At 36.0% G+C, this 21,742-nt stretch overlaps 1 protein-coding gene across 1 annotated transcript in view; it reads right to left on the bottom strand.

Moving 5' to 3' along the window:
• The window catches only part of LOC108394919 (uncharacterized), a 93,332-nt gene continuing 71,590 nt past the window's right edge, over positions 1-21,742 (bottom strand). Inside the window, exons 8-11 of the mRNA XM_017656816.3 lie at positions 15,217-15,318; positions 2,894-3,886; positions 2,002-2,040; positions 1-611 (exon numbers count right to left, since the gene is read on the bottom strand). Coding sequence (XP_017512305.3) covers positions 419-611; positions 2,002-2,040; positions 2,894-3,886; positions 15,217-15,318 — 1,327 coding nt within the window. The 3' untranslated portion in view covers positions 1-418. The remainder of the gene's footprint in view (positions 612-2,001; positions 2,041-2,893; positions 3,887-15,216; positions 15,319-21,742) is intronic.

Raw genomic sequence — 21,742 nt, 5'->3', positions numbered from 1 at the left:
AATCATAATGAAATTATTTATTTTTTACAATGTTTGTAACCAGAAGTGCAATCATTAGCATATGTAACTAAAAATAGAGCCTCAAAAAGTCAAATAGATTTACAGTTTTGAAAGAGCAACAATTATATGTATTCTACATTGTTGGTTATAAATATTTACATTTGTAAATACTCTTACAAAAATTGAAAGCAGTAGATGGCTAATTTTGTAATAATACAAGTTGTCTTTCAACATATTTTACTTTCTAATATGAAATGATTTTTGGCCCAGTAACAATAAAAAAGGGACAAATATAAGTAAATGGTGGGCAGTTTTTAGAGTGAACTATTCAGCCTTTTTTTTTTCCCGAGAGTACATCATAATGCTCTTTTCCTTCAGCCCTGCAATCTATAGGCATTTCATAATTATTATCCGTAGCTTAAAAATATGACCTTTTGTGCTGTTCCATATCTCGTGTATTTCTACTTTTGCAATGATCAACTGAATAATCTTCTTGGAATACCCATGAAGATGGAAGTCCTCGTGAAGGATATGTTGTGAATCTGCTGTGTCTCCTGCAATTGAATCCATTTGAAGGATATATTCTTCGACTATCTTCTGGATGACTAAATCTAATAATACAATAAAAACAAATTGTTTTTAATTCTTTATTATTAGAATTTTAAAACATAAAAGTAGAATAATATAATACACATCCATGAACCCATTATATAACTTCATCAATTATCATCATTTTGCCAATCTTACAAAACCAAGTGTTAAGTATAATCACCAATGGAATTGGATTCAAACTTTATGCAGGACATTGTGCTAAAAGAAGTAAATGTACTCTTTTACCAACAGTCAAACAGTGAAGATGGGCAGAGTCATTGCATGATGCAATGTGGTAAAAGTAAACAGAAAGTTAAAGTCCTTAATTGTATAGAAGGATGCACCTTGAATGAAAGGAGATAGGACACATTTTATAGGCCTCTCTTCATTCTGTAGGGACAGTTAGGACCACAGCAGCTATATTTGCCTATTCCTTTTAGATTATGAGGTTAAAGAGAGCAGCAGAATCATTCTGGTGTAGCAGCAAATCAATGGGTTATTGACAAAATCTTTCAGAATATTTCTTTGACACTGAGAAGCTAAAAAAGGCTAATGAATCACTGATTTTAAATTGATTTTTGCTTTTCATATGTTTAAACCTAAACCCTCTCTTTTAATAAACCTCTACTGAAGCATACGTTTGTGCGATAATTCTAGCAGGTTTTTGATGTAAATACTCAATAGCATCTACAGTAAAGAACTCTGTATTTTTTTCCTGCCATATTTCAAATTGCTAACATTGCTATGTTACTTAGGACTGTCAGTAGTGGGTAAGTTACAAGGAAGAATACAAGATTTTATATAAATCAGTATGGAATAATATCCTTTTATACTGAAACACACTCTTTCACATAAGATAAACTTGCAATCCTGATCCCACATTTGGGGCTTAGTGACAAGATGGGAAAAAAGGATGCCAAAAAGAGGCCTGTAATTTTACATGCCTTTTTGAATACTGAACTAACCCAGACCATCATCAGTAATAGAGAGATTGTCCTAAGGAAAGTGAGAGATTTTTAATGACCAACCTTGTCTTTTATCTTGTTCAATGGAAGATAGTGGGGTTGGGGTTAGGATGTAGGATGGGGTTAGGATGTAAAATCATGAAACACAGCTAAGTTATCATAAAGGAAGTAAAACTTAAATTTCTGGCTTAACTGGTACCTACTGTTAGCCACTGAAAATCCAGGTGCTGATGAACTGATTAATTGGTTTTACAATCCCAAACCATAAGGGAGAAGTGATAATCATTCCAGGAAGTTGTGGCTAGGACCTGCAGAGGTTGTATATAAACCCTGAATAGATATGAATTCATGAAACACTTTGTTTTCTAACATGTTTACAATGTCAATGGTAGCAATTAAGGGATAGGCTTGAAAAAGACTCTTTCACAGCTAAATCACTATTTACCTCTGACTTCTGGTCCCACAATCATTACGGCCAAGGTTCCTGTGAAGTGAAGGAAGTGCGGAAGGAGAGATGAGATGCTGGTTAAAAAGTTATAAGAGAAAAAATAATAATTCCTAAAGAAAACTCATACTAGGTTCAAGCAAGAGTTCATATCTACCCAAGTATATGCAGAATTATGTTGCACACTAAAGAAAACATTCTAAATTGGAAGGAAAAGCACATAACTTGCTCTGTATATAACTCTTCACCTCCCTTCTCAAGCCTTCTCTCTCTTCTACGGTCCTATTTTCTATTCTAGCATATCACTTTCTTTTTCTGACTTCCCTTTTTATTTCTACCCATTTTATATCTTTTATTTCTTATCTTGTTTCTCCTTAGGACATCATCCTTCACCCTTCTCCTTCCTGCCTTGCACTTCAGTTTCACTGGGGTCAGTGTTCTCTCCTAATGCTCCCATCTAATGGCACAGGTAAAAATTACTAAACAGCAGAAAAAGAACTGCTGGGTTGTGTATATTAAAAAATAATTTGTAGCACATTTAAGAGGAATATTTCTTAAAATCCTGGTCTAAAAATCATGGTATTTCTGTGAAAAATCTGTTTCTGGTATTTTTTACTTTCAGCTTATGGTCAAAAACTAAACCACTTAATTCTATTTTTTTTATGTTTATTTCAATCCTGGGAAATAACTTTAAGGGAAATTTCTAACTCATAGCATGAGAAAAAAAACTTTAATTGTAAATTAAACTACACAAGAACACATCTGAACTTTAGTTTGGGGGGATAATTTATATCACTTTTGAGTGTTTACACAAATACCCTAATTTGAAAGAAGCTAGAGTGTTTTGTTGGAATCAAATACCTTCCTCACTGTACAAAGCAAAATGACTCACTTATCTAAATACCAATCAGGATTTATGTTATTAGGAAGTTGGTGGTCCTGAAAAGATCTTAGTCTTTGTAAGGATGTTTCCTGTTCAAAGTCCAAGTCTTCCAATAGAATCTGCTCTTGTGGATTACTAGGTAGGTGGTCAAGGTAAGACACATGCTTTTGTCCAGTTCCATTGTTGAGATAAAAATTTCTTAATTGCATTTGTTTTTGAAACTTTGGAAAGTGTGGTAGTCTTTCTCCATAATCTTTGTTAACACATTTTTTCAATGGCATTTTCTCTGAAAAATCACTGTTGGAATACTCATGGAAAGGTCCCAGGGTGTGCTCTGAAACTTCATCAGTATACTCTAAATCTTCCAAATTCATTTCATCATGAGAATAGTGCTGGCGGAAAGGTTTTTGCCTTTCAAAGCCACGTCTATTGAGGTAATTAAGACTTTGTACAGGTAACTGGTTCTGAAAATCACCATGAGGTGGGTACTCATGGTAGTTATGGTGCAGTCGTCGCTTTAGTCCCTGACTTACGTTAATAAAACCTAAGTCTTTGGTTGGAAATTGTTCCCACAAATTACTGAAGCCTTGCTGGTTCTGAACAGAATGTCTCCTTTGTCCACAAACTTTGCTAACAAAATCAAAATCATCTCCAGCATCTGGTTCACAGAAGTCACTGTGAGGCTTGTGATCATGAAATGGTTCTCGTCTTCTCCCAGGTTGATGAGAGAAGGTTCTCTCAATCCTGTTATTGAAATCTATTTCCTCTTGGGAGACATCATAACACCAGTGATCAGCAATAAATGAACATTTTGGTCCTGGACCTTTGTTACCAAAATGCCAATTTCTCAGATGTCTTTCTTCTGGCATGCTATCATTACACTGGTGTTTAAAAAAATCCCCACGCCTCTGGGAAGGTCTACCGTTGACATAAACATAATCCATTATCTGTATATCATCTCGAGGGTGTAGATCATTAAGAAGCCTTGACCTTTTCCCAGACCTGTGGGGGGGGAAAATATACTGTAAATCCTTAGTAATTTAACAGTAAATAAAGGATAAATGATCTGCTATTACTAAAATCTCCCTTTATTCAATTCCAGAGGACATAAATTTGTTGTGATATCAAAAACATGGCAGCATCAGAGCTGAGACAGAAACCTCCTCCAAAAACCACATATAATATGAAAATGTAGCAAATACAACTAATCCTGAAAGAGTAACAGGAAAGAAGGCAGCAGCAGACAGCCTACACTTGGGAACACAGCAGACCTAACAGAAAAGGGTAAAGTACCAAAGACATGATCCAGCAGGACCTAAGACCTTCCCTCACCCAAGATCACTGGAGGGAAGAAGAGAAACAGAGCAGGGAGTGGGTGGAGGCCTAGGGCTGCTGAACACCCAGCCCTGGAGATCTGCTCTGGAAACAGGAACCTACATTCCATGGTGCTCTGGACATATATAAAGCTAAGACAGGGAGAATACTAGGAGAGACCGAGATTCCAGCTGCTTGTACATAACATGTACCCACAACCGGCTGCTCTGGGATAAAAGAAAAGCAGGCACTCTGAGAGACTTCCTAACAGCGAGAGGGCTGCTAAAGGAGCAAGGATTGCACATAACTTGATGCTCAGGAGAAAAGACAGGTGGACAAAATTGTTCTGGTGCACTCAGCCCAGCAGGGTGGGAACTTAGAAGAGCTTCAGGACTTCCATCCTGGTGGCTAGCAATGCAGCTATGAGGCACCCCACTGTGATACACAGGCTGCTGCTTCCTCTGGTGGGAACCATCTCACAAACCGGCTGCCTCCACCATTGCACCAAGCCAGCCAGAGGGCCATCCCACCTATGGCAGCTACAAGTACATAGCACAGAGGCTCCTCCCTGTGTGCTTGGCCCACTGGCCCTGGCAGTGGAGGCAGGCACAGTAGCTGGGGAGCAGGAAAGAGCTCTTTTCTCCCAAAAGGCACCAGTGCCGCTCGCCTGCAACCCCCACTACTGCTCCAGGGACTGAGCTGCTCCAGAGACTAGAGCTTCTGGGCACTAGAGGGTGCCACCTACAAATAGGAAATGTCAAAGGAACTTAGTTCAAACAAAAATCTCTCAAACACCAGAAAGAGGGCCAAGTGAAACTGACTTCACCAATATTCCTGAAAGAGATTTCAAAATAAAAATCATAAACATACTCATGGAGATATGGAAAAATATTCAAGAACTCAGGGAGGAATTCAAGAATGAGATACAAACTTAGAAAAATACAGTATCCAAAATGAAACACACAATGGAAGGATTTAAAAGCAGATTAGATGAAGTAGAGGAGAAAGTAAATGAAATAGAAATTAAAGAACAGGAATACAAAGAAGCTGAGGCACAGAGAGAAAAAAGGATCAGTAGGAATGAAAGAATATTAAGAGAGCTGTGTGACTAATCCAAACGGAACAATATTTGCATTATAGGGGTACCAGAAGAAGAAGAGAGAGAGAGAAAAAGGGATAGAAAGTGTCTTTGAGGAGGTAACTGCTGAAAACTTCCCCAATGTGGGGAAGGAGATAGCATCTTAGGCCATGGAGGTGAACAGATCTCCAACACAAGAGACTCAAAGACGACAACAGCAAGACATATAATAATTAAAATGGCAAAGATCAAGGATAAGGTCAGAGTACTGAAAGCAGCCAGAGAGGGAAAAAAGATCACATACAAAGGAAAACCCATCAGGTTATCATCAGACTTTTCAACAGAAACTTTACAGGCCAGAAGGGAGTGACATGATATATTTAATGCAATGAAACAGAAGGGCCTAGACCCAAGAACATTTTACCTGGCAACATTATCATTTAAATTTGAAGGAGGAATTAAAGAATTTCCAGAGAAGCAAAAGTTGAGAGAATTTACCTCTGACAAACCATCTCAACAGTGTATTTTGGAGGGACTGCTACAGATGGAAGTGCTCCTAAAGCTAAATAGCTGGCACCAGAGAAAATAAAACCACAGTAAAGAAAGTAGACCAATTAATTACTAAGCAAATGCAAAATTAAATCAACTACCCCCAAAGTCAGTCAAGGGACAAAGAGTACAGAATATGATACATAATATGTAAAGAATGGACGAGGAAGAAAAAAGAGAAAAAAAAAGATTTAGATTGTGTTTGTAATAGTGTATTAAGTGAGTGAGTTAGACTGTTGGATAGTCAAGAAGTTACCCTTGAACCTTTAGTTACCATGAATCTAAAGCCTGCAATGGCAATAAGTACACATCTATCAATAATTACCCTAAGTGTAAATGGTCTGAATGAACCAATCAAAAGACACAGAGTCACTGAATGGATAAAAATACAAGACCCATCTATATGCTGTCTACAGGAGACTCACTTTAAACCCAAAGACATACACAGACTGAAACTGAAGGGATGGAAAAAGATATTTCAGGCAACTAATAGGCAGAAAAAAGCAGGTGTTGCAGTATTTGTATCAGACAAAATAGACTTCAAAACAAAGAAAGTCACAAGACACAAAGGACATTACATAATGATAAGGGGTCAGTCCAACAAGAGGATATAACCATTATAAATATCTATGCACCCAACACAGGAGCACCTACATACGTGAAACAAATACTAACAGAATTAAAGGGGGAAATAGAATAAAATGCATTCATTTTAGGAGACTTCAAAATACTACTGATGTGAAGGACACATCAAACAGATAGAAAATAAGTAAGGAGACAGAAGCACTCAAGAACACATTAGAACAGATGGACCTAATGGACATCTATAGAACACTCCACCTCAAAGCAACAGGATACACATTCTTCTCAAGTGTACATGGAACATTTTCAAGAATAGATCATATACTAGGCCAGAAAGAGAGCCTCAGTAAATTCAGAAGGACTGAAATTATACCAACCAGCTTCTCAGACCACAAAAGTATGAAACTAAAGATAAATTATGCAAAGAAAACATAAAAGCCCACAAAAATGTGGAGGCTTAACAACATGCTCCTAAATAATCAATGGATCAATGACCAAATTAAAACAGAGATCAAGCAATATATGGAGACAAATGACAACAATAACTCAATTTCATAAAATCTGTGTGACACAGTGAAGGCCGGCCTAAGAGGAAACTATATTGTAATACAGACCTACCTCAGGAAAGAACAATCCCATATGAATAGTATAAACTTACAACTAATGAAACTAGAAAAAGAACAAATGAGGCCCAAAGTCATTAGAAGGAGGGACATAATAAAGATTAGAGCAGAAATAAATAGAATCGAGAAAAATAAAACACGAGAAAGAATCAATGAAAGCAGGAGCTGGTTCTTCGAGAAAATTAACAAAATAGAGAAACCCCTAGCCAGACTTATCAAGAAAAAAAGAGAGTCTACACACATAAACAGAATCAAAACTGAGAGAGGAAAAATCACCACAGACACTACAGAAATAAAAAAGAATTATTAGAGAATACTATGAAAAATTATATGCTAACAAATTGGGTAACCTAGAAGAAATGGACAACTTTCTAGAAAAATACCACCTTCCAAGACTAATTCAGGAAGAAACAGAAAATCTGAACAGTCCAATTACCAGCAATGAAACTGAATGGGTAATCAAAAACTACCTAAGAATAAAACCTCTGGACCAGATGGTCTCACTGCTGAATTTAATCAAACATTTAGTGAAGACCTAAAACCCATTCTTAAAATTTTTCCAAAAAGTAGAAGACAAGGTCACTCTACGAGGCCAGCATCACTCTGATACCAAAACCAGGCAGACACCACAAAAAAAGAAAATTACAGACCAATATCCCTGATGAACATACATGCAAAAATACTTAACAAAATATTAGCAAACCGAATTTAAAAATACATAAAAAAGATCATCCATCATGATTAAGTAGGATTTATTCCAGGGATGCAAGGATGGTAAAACATTAGAAAATTCATCAACATCATCCACCACATCAACAAAAAGGAGAAAAACCACATGATCATTTACATAGACGCTGAAAAAGCACTCAACAAAATTGAACTTCCATTCATGTTAAAAATTCTCAATAAAATGTGTATAAAGGGCAAGTATCTCAACATAATTAAGGTCATATATCACAAACCAACAGCCAACATTATAGTTAACAGCAAGAAGCTGAAAGGTTTTCCTTTAGGATCAGGAACAAGACAAGGATGCCCACTCTGCCCACTTCTATTCAACATAGTTCTGGAGGTCCTAGCCATGGCAATCAAACAACACAAAGAAATAAAAGGCAGCCAGATTGGCAAGGAAGAAGTTAAACTCTCACTGTTTGCAGATGACATGATATTGTACATAAAAAACCCTAAAGAATCCACTCCAAAACTGATAGATCTAATATCTGAATTCAGCAAAGCTGCACGATACAAAATTAATACACAGAAATCTGTTGCTTTCCTATACACTAATGATGAACTAGCAGCAAAGAGAAATCAGGAAAACAATTCCATTCACAATTACAACAAAAAGAATACCTAGGAATAAGCCTAACCAAGGAACTGAAAGAACCATACTGTGAAAACCACAAAACACTCATGAGAGAAATTAAGGAAGATACCAATAAATGGAAACACATTCCATGCTCATGGATAGGAACAATTTATATTGTCAAAACAGCCATCCTGCCTAAAGCAATCTACAGGTTCAATGCAATCCCCATCAAAATAGCAGCAGCATTCTTCAGCGAACTAAGCAAATAGTTCTAAAATTCATTTGGAACAACAAAAGACCCCAACTAGCCAAAGTAATCATGAGATGGAAGAATAAAGTTGGGGGGAATACGCTCCCCAACTTCAAGCTCTACTACAAAGCCACAGTAATCAAGACAATTTGGTACTGGCACAAGAACAGACCCACAGACCAATGGAACAAACAGTCTAGAGAGCCCAGATATATACCCACACATATATGGTCAATTAATATATGATAAAGGAACCATGGATATACAATGGGGAAATGACAGTTTCTTCAACAACTGGTGTTGGCAAAACTGGACAGCTACATGCAAGAGAATGAAACTGGATTATTGTCTAAGCCCATAAACAAAAGTAAACTCAAAATGGATGAAAGACCTAAATGTAAGTCATGAAACAATAAAACTCTTATAAGAAAACATATGCAAAAATCTCCTGAATATAAACATGTGCAACTTTTTCCTGAACACCTCTCCTTGGGCAAGGGAAACAAAATAAAAAATGAACAAATGGGACTACATCATGCTAAAAAGCTTCTGTAGAGCAAAGGACACCATCAGTAGAACAAAAAGGCATCCTACAGTATGGGAGAATATATTTGTAAATGACATATCCAACAAGGGGTTAATATCCAAAATATATACAGAACTCAAATGCCTTAACACCCAAAAAGCAAATAACCCTATTAGAAAATGGGTGGAGGATATGAACAGACACTTCTCCAAAGAAGAAATTCAGATGGCCAACAGGCACATGAAATGATGGTCCATATTGCTAATTATTAGGGAAATACAAATTAAAACCACAATGAGATATCACCTCACACCAGTTGGGATGGCCAACATAGAAAAGACTAGGAACAACAAATGCTAGTGAGGATGTGGAGAAAGGGGAACCCTCCTACACTGCTGGTGGGAATGCAAGTTAGTTCAACCATTGTGGAAAGCAATATGGAGGTTCCTCAAAAAACCAGAAATAAAAATACTATTTGACCAAGGAATTCTACTCCTAGGAATTTACCCTAAGAATGTAGGGCTCCAGTTTCAAAAAGACATATGCACCTCTATTTATATTGCAACATTTTTTATAATAGCCAAGAAATGGAAGCAACCTAAGTGTCCATCAGTAGATTAGTGGATAAAGAAGACGTGATACATATACACAATGGAATATTATTCAGCCATAAGAAGAAAACAAATCCTACCATTTGCAACAGCATCAATGGAGCTAGAGAGTATTATACTAAATGAAATAAGCCAGGTGGAGAAAGACAAGTACCAAATGACTTCACTCATCTGTGGAGCATAAGAACAAAGCAAACACTGAAGGAACAAAACAGCAGCAGACTCACAGAATCCAAGAATGGACTAACAGTTACCAAAGGGAAAGGGACTGGGGAGTGTGGGTGGGAAGGGATGGAGAAGGAGAATAAGGGGCATTATGATTAGCACACATAACGTAGGGGGAGTAGCACAGTGTAGGCAGTATAGAACAGAGAAGACAAGTAGTAACTCTATAGCATCTTACTACGCTGATGGACAGTGACAGTAATGGGGTATGTGGTGGGGACTTGATAATGGGGGGAATCTAGTAACCAAAATGTTGCTCATGTGAATTTATATTAATGATACCAAAATATAAAAAAAGTTAAAAAAAATCCATAAAAAAGGTCATCCATCATGATCAAGTGGGATTTATTCCAGGGATGCAAGGGTGGTACAATATTTGAAATTTCACCGACATCAACGAAAAGAAGGACAAATACTGTATGATCGTCTCCATAGATGCTGAAAAAGCATTTAACAAACTTCAACATCCATTCATGATAAAAACTCTCAACATAAAGAAGATGATAAAAATGCGTAAAGAGGGCAAGTATCTCAACATAATTAAGGCCATATATGACAAACTCACAGCAACATCATGCTTAACAATGAGAAGATGAAAGCTGTTCCTTTAAGAAAGGGAAGAAAACAAGGATGCCCACCTCCCTACTTTTATCCAACATAGTTCTGGAGGTCCTAGCTACAGCAATCAGACAACATAAAGAAATGAAAGGCATCCAGATTGGTAACGAAGAAGTTAAACTGCCACTGTTTACAGATGACATGATATTGTACATAAAACACCCTAAAGAATCCACCCCAAATCTACTAGAAATAGCTGAATTCAGCAAAGTTGCAGATACATAATCAATACACAGAAATCTGTTGCATTCCTATATACTAATGATGAACTAGCAGAAAGAGAAATCAGGAAAACTATTCAATTCACAATTGCATCAAAAAGAATAAAATAACTAGGAATAAACCCAACTGAGGATGTGAAAGACCTATATCCTGAAAACTACAAGACACATATGAGAGAAATTAAAGAGGACAGTAATAAATGGAAATTAATCCCATGCTCTTGGGTTAGAAGAATTAATATTGTCAAAATGGATATCCTGTCTAAAGCTATCTACAGATTCAATGCAATCCCTATCAAAACACCAACGGCATTTTTCAACAAACTAGAGAAAATAGTTCTAAAATTCATATGGAACCACAAATGGCCCTGAACAGCCAAAGCAATCCTGAGAAAGAAGAAAAAAGCTGGGGGGATTATGCTCCCCAACTTCAAGCTCTATTAAAAAAGCTACAGTAATCAAGACAATTTAGTACTGGCACAAGAACAGACCCATAGACCAATGGAACAGAATAGAGCCCAGATATAAACCCATGCATATATGGTCAATTAATATACAATAGGAGCCATGGATATACAATGGGGAAATGATAGTCTCTTCAACAACTGGTGTTGGCAAAACTGGACAGCTACATGCAAGAGAATGAAACTGGATTATTGCCAAACCCCACACATAAAAGTAAACTCAAAATGGATGAAAGATCTGAATGTAAGTCATGAAACCATAAAACTCTTAGAAGAAAACATAGGCAAAAATATCCTGAATATAAACATGAGCAACTTTTGCCTGAACATATCTCCTTGGGCAAGGGAAACAAAAGCAAAAATGAATGACATCAAACTAAAAAGCTTCTGTACAGCAAAGGACACCATCAGTAGAACAAATAGGCATCTTACAGTATGGGAGTATATATTCACAAATGACATATCCAAGAAGGGGTTAGCATCTAAAATATACAAAGAACTCATGGCCTCAACACTCAAAAAGCAAATAATATGACTAAAAAGTGGGTGGAGGATATGAACAAACACTTCTCCAAAAAATAAATTCATTTGGCCAACAGGCACATGAAAAGATGCTCTACATTGCTGATTATCAGGGAAATGCTAATTAAAACCACAATGAGAAGTCACACATCGAAAAGACAAGGAACAACAAATGCTGGCAAGGATGCAGAGAAAGGGGAACCCTTGTACACTGCTGGTGGGAATGTAAATTAGTTCAACCATTGTGGAAAGCTATGGAGGTCCCTCAAAATACAAAAAATAGAAATAGTTGTAAGTTGACACAGGAATTCCACTCCTAGGAATTTACCCAAAGGAAACAAGATCTCAGATTCAAAAAGAGATAGCATCCCTATGTTTATCACAGCACCATTTACAATAGCCAAGATATGGAAACAACCTAAGTGTCCATCAGTAGATGAATGGATAAAGAACATGCGGTACATATCCTAAAGACAAGTACCAAATGATTTCCCTCATTTGTGGAGTATAACAACAAAGCAAAACTGAAGGAACAAAACAACAGCAGACTCACAGACTCCAAGAAGGGACTAGCGGTACTAAAGGGGAGGTGTGGGGGTATGTGGTAAGGGAGGGAGGAGGGGATTGATGGGTATTATGATTGGGTACACATGGAATGTGTGTAGGGTCACAGAGAAGACAGTGTAGCACAGAGAAGACAAGTAGTGACTCTGTGGTATCTTACTATGCTGATGGACAGTGACTTCAATGGGGTATGGTGGGGACTTGATAATGTGGGTGAATGTAGTAACCACAGGTTTTATGTGAAATCTTCATAAGACTGTATGTCAGTGATACCTTAATAAAAAAAAATTTGTTGTGGTATCCCCTAAATTGGGTTGTGCTTCATTTCCATTTTTCTCCTTTTTATCTGCTTATGAGCCTAAAACTCTCTCCTGGAAATATCAACTTAACAATTTCTAAACAAAAGTGTGTTGGTATTAAATAGAATTATTTTTTTCACTAAAATATGGTAACAAACCCATTTCACAGCATCTTTTCATTTAAAGGAATGTGTCAAAACCAGATTACTTTTGCCACAATTTATCTAATAGGTTAAAGAAGTAATCCTACAAATATGATAATCACATTCTGGATTATTGTACTGACTTCATGTCAGAAAAAAAGATAAAAAAACGTGTTGATTTTCATATAATTACTCTTCATAGAGAGTATTAATAGAGCTTATGATATAAAATAACATTACACATTTGGACTGTTTCCAGTTTTTGAGTATTTTTATAAAAGAAGCTGCTATGAGCATTCATGTCAGGAATTTGTGTGAACACAAGTTTTCATTTCTCTGGGATAAAATCAAGAACGCAATTGCTGGGTCATATGCTAAATCATTTTTAGTTTTATAAGGAACTGCCAACCTATTTTTTTTTTCTATTTGTCTGGGAAAGTCTTTATTTCTCCTTTACTTTTTTTTTTTGAGAGGGCATCTCTCATATTTATTGATCAAATGGTTGTTAACAACAATAAAATTCTGTATAGGGGACTCAATGCACAATCATTAATCAACCCCAAGCCTAATTCTCAACAGTCTCCAATCTTCTGAAGCATAACAAACAAGTTCTTACATGGTGAACAAGTTCTTCTATGGTGAATAAGTTCTTACATGGTGAACAGTGCAAGGGCAGTCATATCACAGAAACTTTCAGTTTTGATCACGCATCATGAACTATAAACAATCAAGTCAGATATGATTATTCATTTGATTTTTATACTTGATTTATATGTGAATCCCACATTTCTCCCTTACTTATTTATTTTTTTAAAAAAATAAAATGCTGAAGTGGTAGGTAGATGCAAGATAAAGGTAGAAAACATAATTTGGTGCTGTAAGAGGGCAAATGTAGATGATCAGGTCTGTGCCTATAGACTAAGTATTAATCCAAGCTAGACAAGGACTGCCAACCTATTTCATAACACAAAAAACACAACAACTTGAAGCAGAATTAAAAAGAGGAATAGATAACATTTGAATAAAAAAAGGTAACTATTAAAAACCCAGGATACTATAATTAACCATAAAGTTAGAACTTTACTTCCCAGCAACAAGAACAAAAAGAAAAATTTCACAGAAGCAACAAATAAAACCCAACCCAAACAAAAATAAACAACAAAAGCCCCCCAAATATTGTCTAGAAAAAAAAAACAACCCAAAAACAGTTTCTGGCACCAACTCCTAAGAGATTTTCACAAAGATTTCATTCATCAAAGATAAACAAATGCTTCCTTAGAAGTGGAATGCAGAGATTATATTAGGGAAAGAGACTGTGTCAAGGCAGATATGAAATGCCATGGTAAGCTGGAGTTCTGTACACCCCTCAAATATTTCATGCATACCCTGTTATGCTAGCTAATGCTTAACATAGTGCCTGGCACTGTTTAAATATTTCTTTTCCTAGGGAAGAGAAATATCAGAACAGTTCAGGGGGCAAAATGCTTCATGTTTTGAGGTGATAATTGAGACTAGAAGAAACAGTGATAGAACAGTCCATTAAATCAGTTCACAGTTGCTAATTTCACTTTACTGGAAGTAACAGTTATATTTCAGTTACAAGTATCAAATATTTCTCATAATTTAAAATAGTACTGTGTATTCTCAAATTAGTTTATGTTGAAAATGCAAAAACTTTTTTTTAGTTAAGAGAGAAAAAAGGTTTCAAGGTAATTTTTAAATTGTCTCTATCAGTTTATAAAGATACATATATATACATACATGTATGGAAGTCACAGAAGAAATTAGTACCACTTGATAGCCTCAATTCAGTTTCTGATATATTAGTAGATGTTCATGTTGATGTGCTCATAGAGATTACTTAGTTCAATACTTACCAAATAACATAGGGAACATTAATATCCCATATTATATTAATGCTTATTCTATAAGGGGGGAAAAGAGTTCTGTGCTCAAGTTGGGGGAAATGCTGGGTCAAACAAAATTTAATGAATTTCTTTCTTTTTAAAATTAATTAATTAATTAATTTTTTGAATTTCTTTACTTCAGAAATTCCAAGGTCTTTACTAAGTTAATGTTCATGGTGATAGACACTTCGCATCTCCAAAAGATAATTGTCTTTAAAAAACACTGGTTTTGTTCCTGTAAAACTAATAATACCTCATGAAATATTAATTTCATATGTCCTCAGACTAGAGCTTAAGAAAAGCTAACTGGTCTAACTGCTTCATGTCACAAATTTTAAATGATAGTGGTCTGGTCTGAAAAGATTATGGCACTTGGCTTAGATTACATAAAATTTATTAGTGGCAGAGCTAAGATTTAAATGCAAATTTCCTGATTCCCAGTCCCACGGATTTTTTTCCCCCAACCCATTATCCAAGTATATGCTTCTCAACTTCCACAAAATATTCATCTAAAATTGTTACTTTACCCATAAAAGTCTTCATTTGGGGGGCAATCCCTAGATTCTTCCATAGAATTAGATGGGGGGGTTGTATCTTCATTAGAATCCCAGACATCCATTCCAAGGTTACTAGAGGAAAAAAATCGATAAGAAAAAATTTTAAATTCAATCAGAAACAGAGTCATGGGCTTTTAGACACATAAGTTAAGCACTCATTAAGGAAAAGAAAAAGCAAACCTGTATACCATTTGCATCTTGGAAAAATCTACAGATATTTTGGCATTTTGTATTAGCGAAAAGAATAAAGCTTAAGAAGAATAAGATAAAGTTTATCAGTAAAGCAAAATTTTAGAAGGGATTTATAACCCTTAGGATATAAACACTATCTTGTGGCCAAGAGGTCATAAAAATCAAGGTCTTAAGGCATAAGCACTATGAAGAAAGGTAATAGAGATGAAGGGGGGAATGGGAATAAGGTTGGAGTAAAAGTAGTGACAGACTTCAGTACATCAGACTTGCCTAACTCCACTCTTCATATACCTTCTCTGAGTACCCACACTTTCACTATCTGAAACTACCTTACTTGAACGCCTTTTTCTGGTACTATCCATCCATTCACTAATTCATCCATTTAGCAAATATTTGTTAGGTGCCCCAAATGTGCCAGGCACTGTTTAAACACTTAGAGATACAGTAATGACCAAACGAGGCAAAGTCTCAAAGAAGTGACAGACCATAAAGAAGTAAATAACAAATACCATTTCTAATAGTAATAAGTACTTTGTAGGAACTCCAAGATAATAGACAGTGACTTGGGGGAAAGGGACAATATTAATAAGATGGACAGGGAAGGCTGATTTTCTGAGATGGTGAAAAATCAGCCATGCAAAGATAGAGCATTCTAGGTAAGCAGGAACAGCAGTGCAAAATCCCTTCACCTAAGGCATTGCAAGTCCAAATGAAGACAGGTTCATGAGGGAAGGGACCTGGTCTCTTATTTATTGCTGAATTCTTAAGGCCAAGCAGACTGCCAGGACGTACTAGGTACTCCACAAATACTTGTGGAATGGAAAGGAATGGATAGTGTGTCCTGCATTAAAGCACTTCACAATTGTATTTGCTGTTTTACTTGGCCTGTCTCCTTGAGGGTAAGGGCTCTTCCAGACCTCTGTGGCCTGTGTTTAGCACTGTGCCCGGCATATAGGATGCTTAAGAGAATCGCTGAGCAGCATACAAGAGCTGTTGAATGAGTACTGTATCTTTATTAGAGAAGGTAAGATTAAAGGTATTCTTTAGGAATGCCCCATTGAATTTATGCTAAAAGACACTGAAGATTTTTGTATTGTTTCAATGTTATTTCTTTCCAAAAAGTAAAAAACTGACATCTGAACATGTTATAAAGGCAGTCTTCTCAGGAATAAAGGACAGAGAAGGCTAGAAGAATTATATCTTAGTGTCTATAAATGGCAATCACTACCTTAGTAGGATATTGAGTTCAAGAATGATTTTTCTAAATTCTAGTACAAGGTTACTAGTGTTGATACCTTTCTGGTACATATGCCATCTATTGGGAAGAATATTTCCTCAGGTAAGGGCTATAAACAAGCAAAAGCAAAAGGTTGCAAAGGGAAGAAAAACACAAGTGAGAGCAGATTTAATTGAGCAGCTCTTACAAGAAATAGGAAATGTGTAACCAATAAGTTTCCCTCCTAGAGTATTTGAATAAATAATGAAAAGGAAATTCCTAGTTCTCAGGCCAAAATCAGTTTTGGGGTTAATTTTATTTAGCCTATTAAACACTGGAAGACCATAAAGCTTTAGTGCATTATAGAACAAAACAGATGTAGTCTCTAAAGACAACGATAAAACAGTCATTCTTTTTATAAGCTATTTTATGAATGTCCCCAAATACCTATACAGTTCAGGTATGAGAAAGATTTGGGTGTCATCTGGTAGAAGTGACAAGAAAATTGAATATAAGAATAAAAGCTCCACAGGGCATAAATCTGCAAAGAAGTAAAAAGCTAACCTTTTCAAACAATATGGCTTCTCTCTCACTTACCAACTTTACATCTCCCTGTATGGCCCCGGAAGATGACTGGTTAGCCAGAGACGGGTAAGATTCCTCAAGGGAGGAACAACCTAAGACAGGCACAGTCGCAGGGGGGCCATCAGGTGAGAAACTGGGGATCAACAGTGGTGAGGCTTAGAACCTCACCCCCCCTGTTTTGAGAGAAATCTTCTGCATCCGTGGATGTTTTAATGCCCTTGTCTAGCTTGGATTAACACATAGTCTACAGGCACACACCTGATCATCTACAATTGCTCTCTTACAACACTAAACTATGTTTTCTACCTTTATCTTGCATCTACCTACCACTTCAGCATTTTATTAAAAATAAAAATAATAATAATAAAGGGAGAAATGTGGGATCCACATATTAATCAAGTATAAAAATCAAACGAATATTCATATTTGACCTGATTGTTTATAATTCATAATGCATGATCAAAACCGAAAGTTTCTGTGATGAATGCCCTTGTACTGTTGACCATGTAAGAACTTATTCACTATGTAAGAATTCGTTCACCATGTAAGAACTTGTTCGTTATGCTTCAGAAGATTGGAGACTGACGAGAATTAGGCTTGAGATGGATTAATGATTGTACATTGAGCATTGACCCACCTATACCGAATTTTATTGTTAACAACCATTTGATCAATAAATATGAGAGATGCCCTCTCAAAAAAACAAAAAACAAAACCAAGATGCTCTGTGGACTTAAAGGTAATGGTAAATGTTAGGTTAAATTGCAGATTGCATTTTTCCATGTTCATCTTCTGAGTAGGAATAAAATTTAAGTGGGTCACCAAAAAAAAAAAAAAAAAAGGAATAAAAGCAGAAAGCCAAAGACAATCTAATAAAACACCTACAGTGAGAAGGAAGAAGAGGAGACTACTAAGGAGACTGAGAGCTATCAGAAAATTAAGAGGCAAACTTGAATCATACGTGTTCCAAATAACAAATTTTAAGTATATGTCAAGAGTGGTCAGTGATACCAGATGCTCTAAATAAAAGCTACAGGATTTGCTGAGGTTGTTGTTGATCTCTAAGAAGGCAATTTTAATTAAATGGCAAAAACAAACTGGATATATTAACTAGAGAATGGAAAGGTAAAGAAATGGAGGCAGGGATCACAGAAAAAAAATTTTGTAATGCATCAAGAGAATGGGATGGTAGTTTGTACATGATAGTAGAAACTTCCAGGCATTAAAAAAAAACTTTGTATATTCAAGGTATAAAATTTGATGATTGGTAAATGTATACATTGTGAAATAACCACTACAATTAAATGAACTAACTTATCTATCACCTCACTTAGTTTTCACGTGTGTGCATGGTGAGAACGTTTAGGATCTACCCTCTTAGCAAATTTTAAGTATACAGTACAGTATCGCTACCTATAGGCACCATGCTATATCTTAGGTCTTCAGAATTTATTCATTTTACATAACTGAAATTTGTATCCTTTGACCAATAACTCTCTATTTCTCTACCCCTTCCCACCCAGTACTTGGTAACCACTATTATATTCTCTGCCTCTTTTGAGTTTGACTATTTTAGATTACAAATATTAGGTGAGATCATACAGCATTTATCTTTCCGTGTCTGGCTTATTTCATTTACTATAATATCCTCTACATCCATCCATCTATGTTGTTGCAAATGGCAGATTTTTTTAGAAGACTGAGTACTATTCTATTATATGGTTATACCACATCTTTTTAAATTGAAGGATCATTGATCTACAATCTTATGGTCTCAAATGTACAACAGAGTGGTTCAACAGTTGCCCATATTATTAAATCCTCACCCCCTCTACTGCAATTACTATCTATCAATGTAGAAAAATGTTACAGAATCACTGACTATATTCTCCATGATGCACTGTTCCCATGACCAATTTATATTATGACTGAGAATTTTTACACCCCTTTATTCTCCTCACCATTCTCCCCCATCCACTAGTCACTTTTCAGTGTCTATGAAATCTACTGCTGTTTTGTTCCTTCTGTTTCACTTTGTTTTTATATTCCACAAATAAGTGAAATCATATGGTATTTGTCTTTCTCTGTTTGGCTTATTTCACTGAGCATAATACCCTCTAGATCCATCCATGTTGCAAATGGGAGGGTTTCTTTTTTTACGGCTTAATAGTATTCCATTATATTATATTTTCTTTATTAACCTGTTGATGAACATTTAAGTTGTTTCTACATCTGAGCTATTGGGAAGAAGGCTGCAGCGAACAAAGCAGTGCAGGTACCTCTTTGAGATTCTGATTTCAATTCCTCTGGATAAATACCCAGAAGTGGGATTACTGGGTCATGTGGTAATTCTGTTTTTAGTGTTTGAGGAACTTCCATACTATTTTCCAAAATAGCTGTACCAATTTATATTCCTACCAACAGTGTACCAGGTTTCCCTTTTCTCCACATCCTCAGTTATCCTTTTTAAAAAAATAATAGCTATCCCAAAAGGTGTGAGGTGATACCTCCTTGTGGGTTTGAAGTTGTAATGCCTCCAGATTTATTCTTTTTTCAAGATTGGTTTGACTATTTGGGGTCTTCTGTAGTTCCATAAAAATTTGAGCATTTTTTCTCTATTTCTGTGAAAATATTATTGGAATTTTGATAGGGACTGTATATAGAACCTAGGTATGTTTGTAAGCAAGAGAAAAGTGGCAAGGGAGATTTAACATATAAGAGGGAAAAGTGATAGTAAAAATGAGAACCTAGAGTTAAAAAGGAATCAAAGTCTGTAGAGATGGAAGTTAAAAAAAAAAGAAACCTTTCTAAAAATGAGGTAGAGACCCTAAAAAAAAGGGGAAAAGGGGTAGTAATATACAAGAGTGACAATTAGGCTCTGTTGCCGATAATCATAAACTCTAATGTAGAAGCACTATGAATGAGTTAATGAGAAGAAGGCCGCTCTCAACTTAGAACAAAAAATGTATTATGTGTATTAGTTATTATGGAAATGTAAATTAAATCCATAATGAGATAACATTTCACAACCACTGAAACAAATACAAAAGATAGACAATAACAAGCATAGGTGAGAATGTGGAGTAATGGAAATCCTTGATTTAGAAAAGAGCTAGGCAGTTTCTTAAAAAATTAACCATGATCCTGCCATTTGTGTCAAAATGGATGGGTCTTGAGGACATTATGCTAAGTGCAGTAAGTCAGACAGAGAAAGACAATAGAGTATCATCATACTTATATGTGGAATCTAAGAAAGCCAAACTCACAGAAACAGAGAGTAGAAGGGTGGTTACCAACAGCTGGGGAATGGGAGGAATGGGGAGATATTGGTCAAAGGACACAAGATATGCCAGTTATGAGATGATTAAATTCTGGGGATCTAGTATACAACAATGTGACTATAGTTAACAATATTGTATTATATACTCAAGACAAATGCTGGGCATAAAACCCACAGGGCATAAATCTGCAAAGAAGTAAAAAGCTAACCTTTTCAAACAATATTGCTTCCCTCTCACTTACCAACCTTACATTTCCCTGTATGGCCCCGGAAGATGACTGGTTAGCCAGAGACGGGTAAGATTCCTCAAGGGAGGAACAACCTAAGACAGGCACAGTCGCAGGGGGGCCATCAGGTGAGAAATTGGGGATCAACAGAGGTGAGGCTTAGAACCTCACCCCCCCTGTTTTGAGAGAAATCTTCTGCATCCGTGGATGTATTATTGCCCTTGTCTAGCTTGGATTAACACATGGTCTACAGGCACACACCTGATCATCTACATTTGCTCTCTTACAACACTAAACTATGTTTTCTACCTTTGTCTTGCATCTACCTACCACTTCAGCATTTTATTTAAAAAAATAATAATATTATTAATAAAGGGAGAAATGTGGGATTCACATATAAATCAAGTATAAAAATCAAACAAATATTCATATTTGACCTGATTGTTTATAGTTCATAATGAGTGATCAAAACTGAAAGTTTTTGTGATGACTGCCCTTGTACTGTTCACCATGTAAGAACTTATTCACTATGCAAGAATTTGGTCACCATGTAAGAACTTGTTCGTTATGCTTCAGAAGATTGGAGACTGACGAGAATTAGGCTTGGGGTGGATTCATGATTGTGCATTGAGCATTGACCCACCTATACAGAATTTTATTGTTGTTAACAACCATTTGATCAATAAATATGAGAGATGCCCTCTCAAAAAAAAAAAAAAAGTTGCTAGATATGGTAAATGTTTTTACCACACACAAAAAATTGGTGAGGTGATGGAGGTATTAATTACCCTTATTGAGGTAATAATTTCACAATACACATGTGTATTAAGTCAGCACATTGTACACCTTAAACTTACATGTTACAAGTCAATTACATCTCAGTAAAGCTGGAAAAAAAAGTTAAGCAATACCCAGCAGTCCCATTCCTAGATATCTAATCCATGAGAAATGAAAACATATCCACACAAAGACTTCCTCCTCATGAATGTTCTTAGC

Source organism: Manis javanica, chromosome 7 (genome assembly GCF_040802235.1).
Source record: "Manis javanica isolate MJ-LG chromosome 7, MJ_LKY, whole genome shotgun sequence".
Taxonomy (NCBI): Eukaryota; Metazoa; Chordata; class Mammalia; order Pholidota; family Manidae; genus Manis; species Manis javanica.
This window is presented reverse-complemented; position numbering and strand designations above follow the sequence as displayed.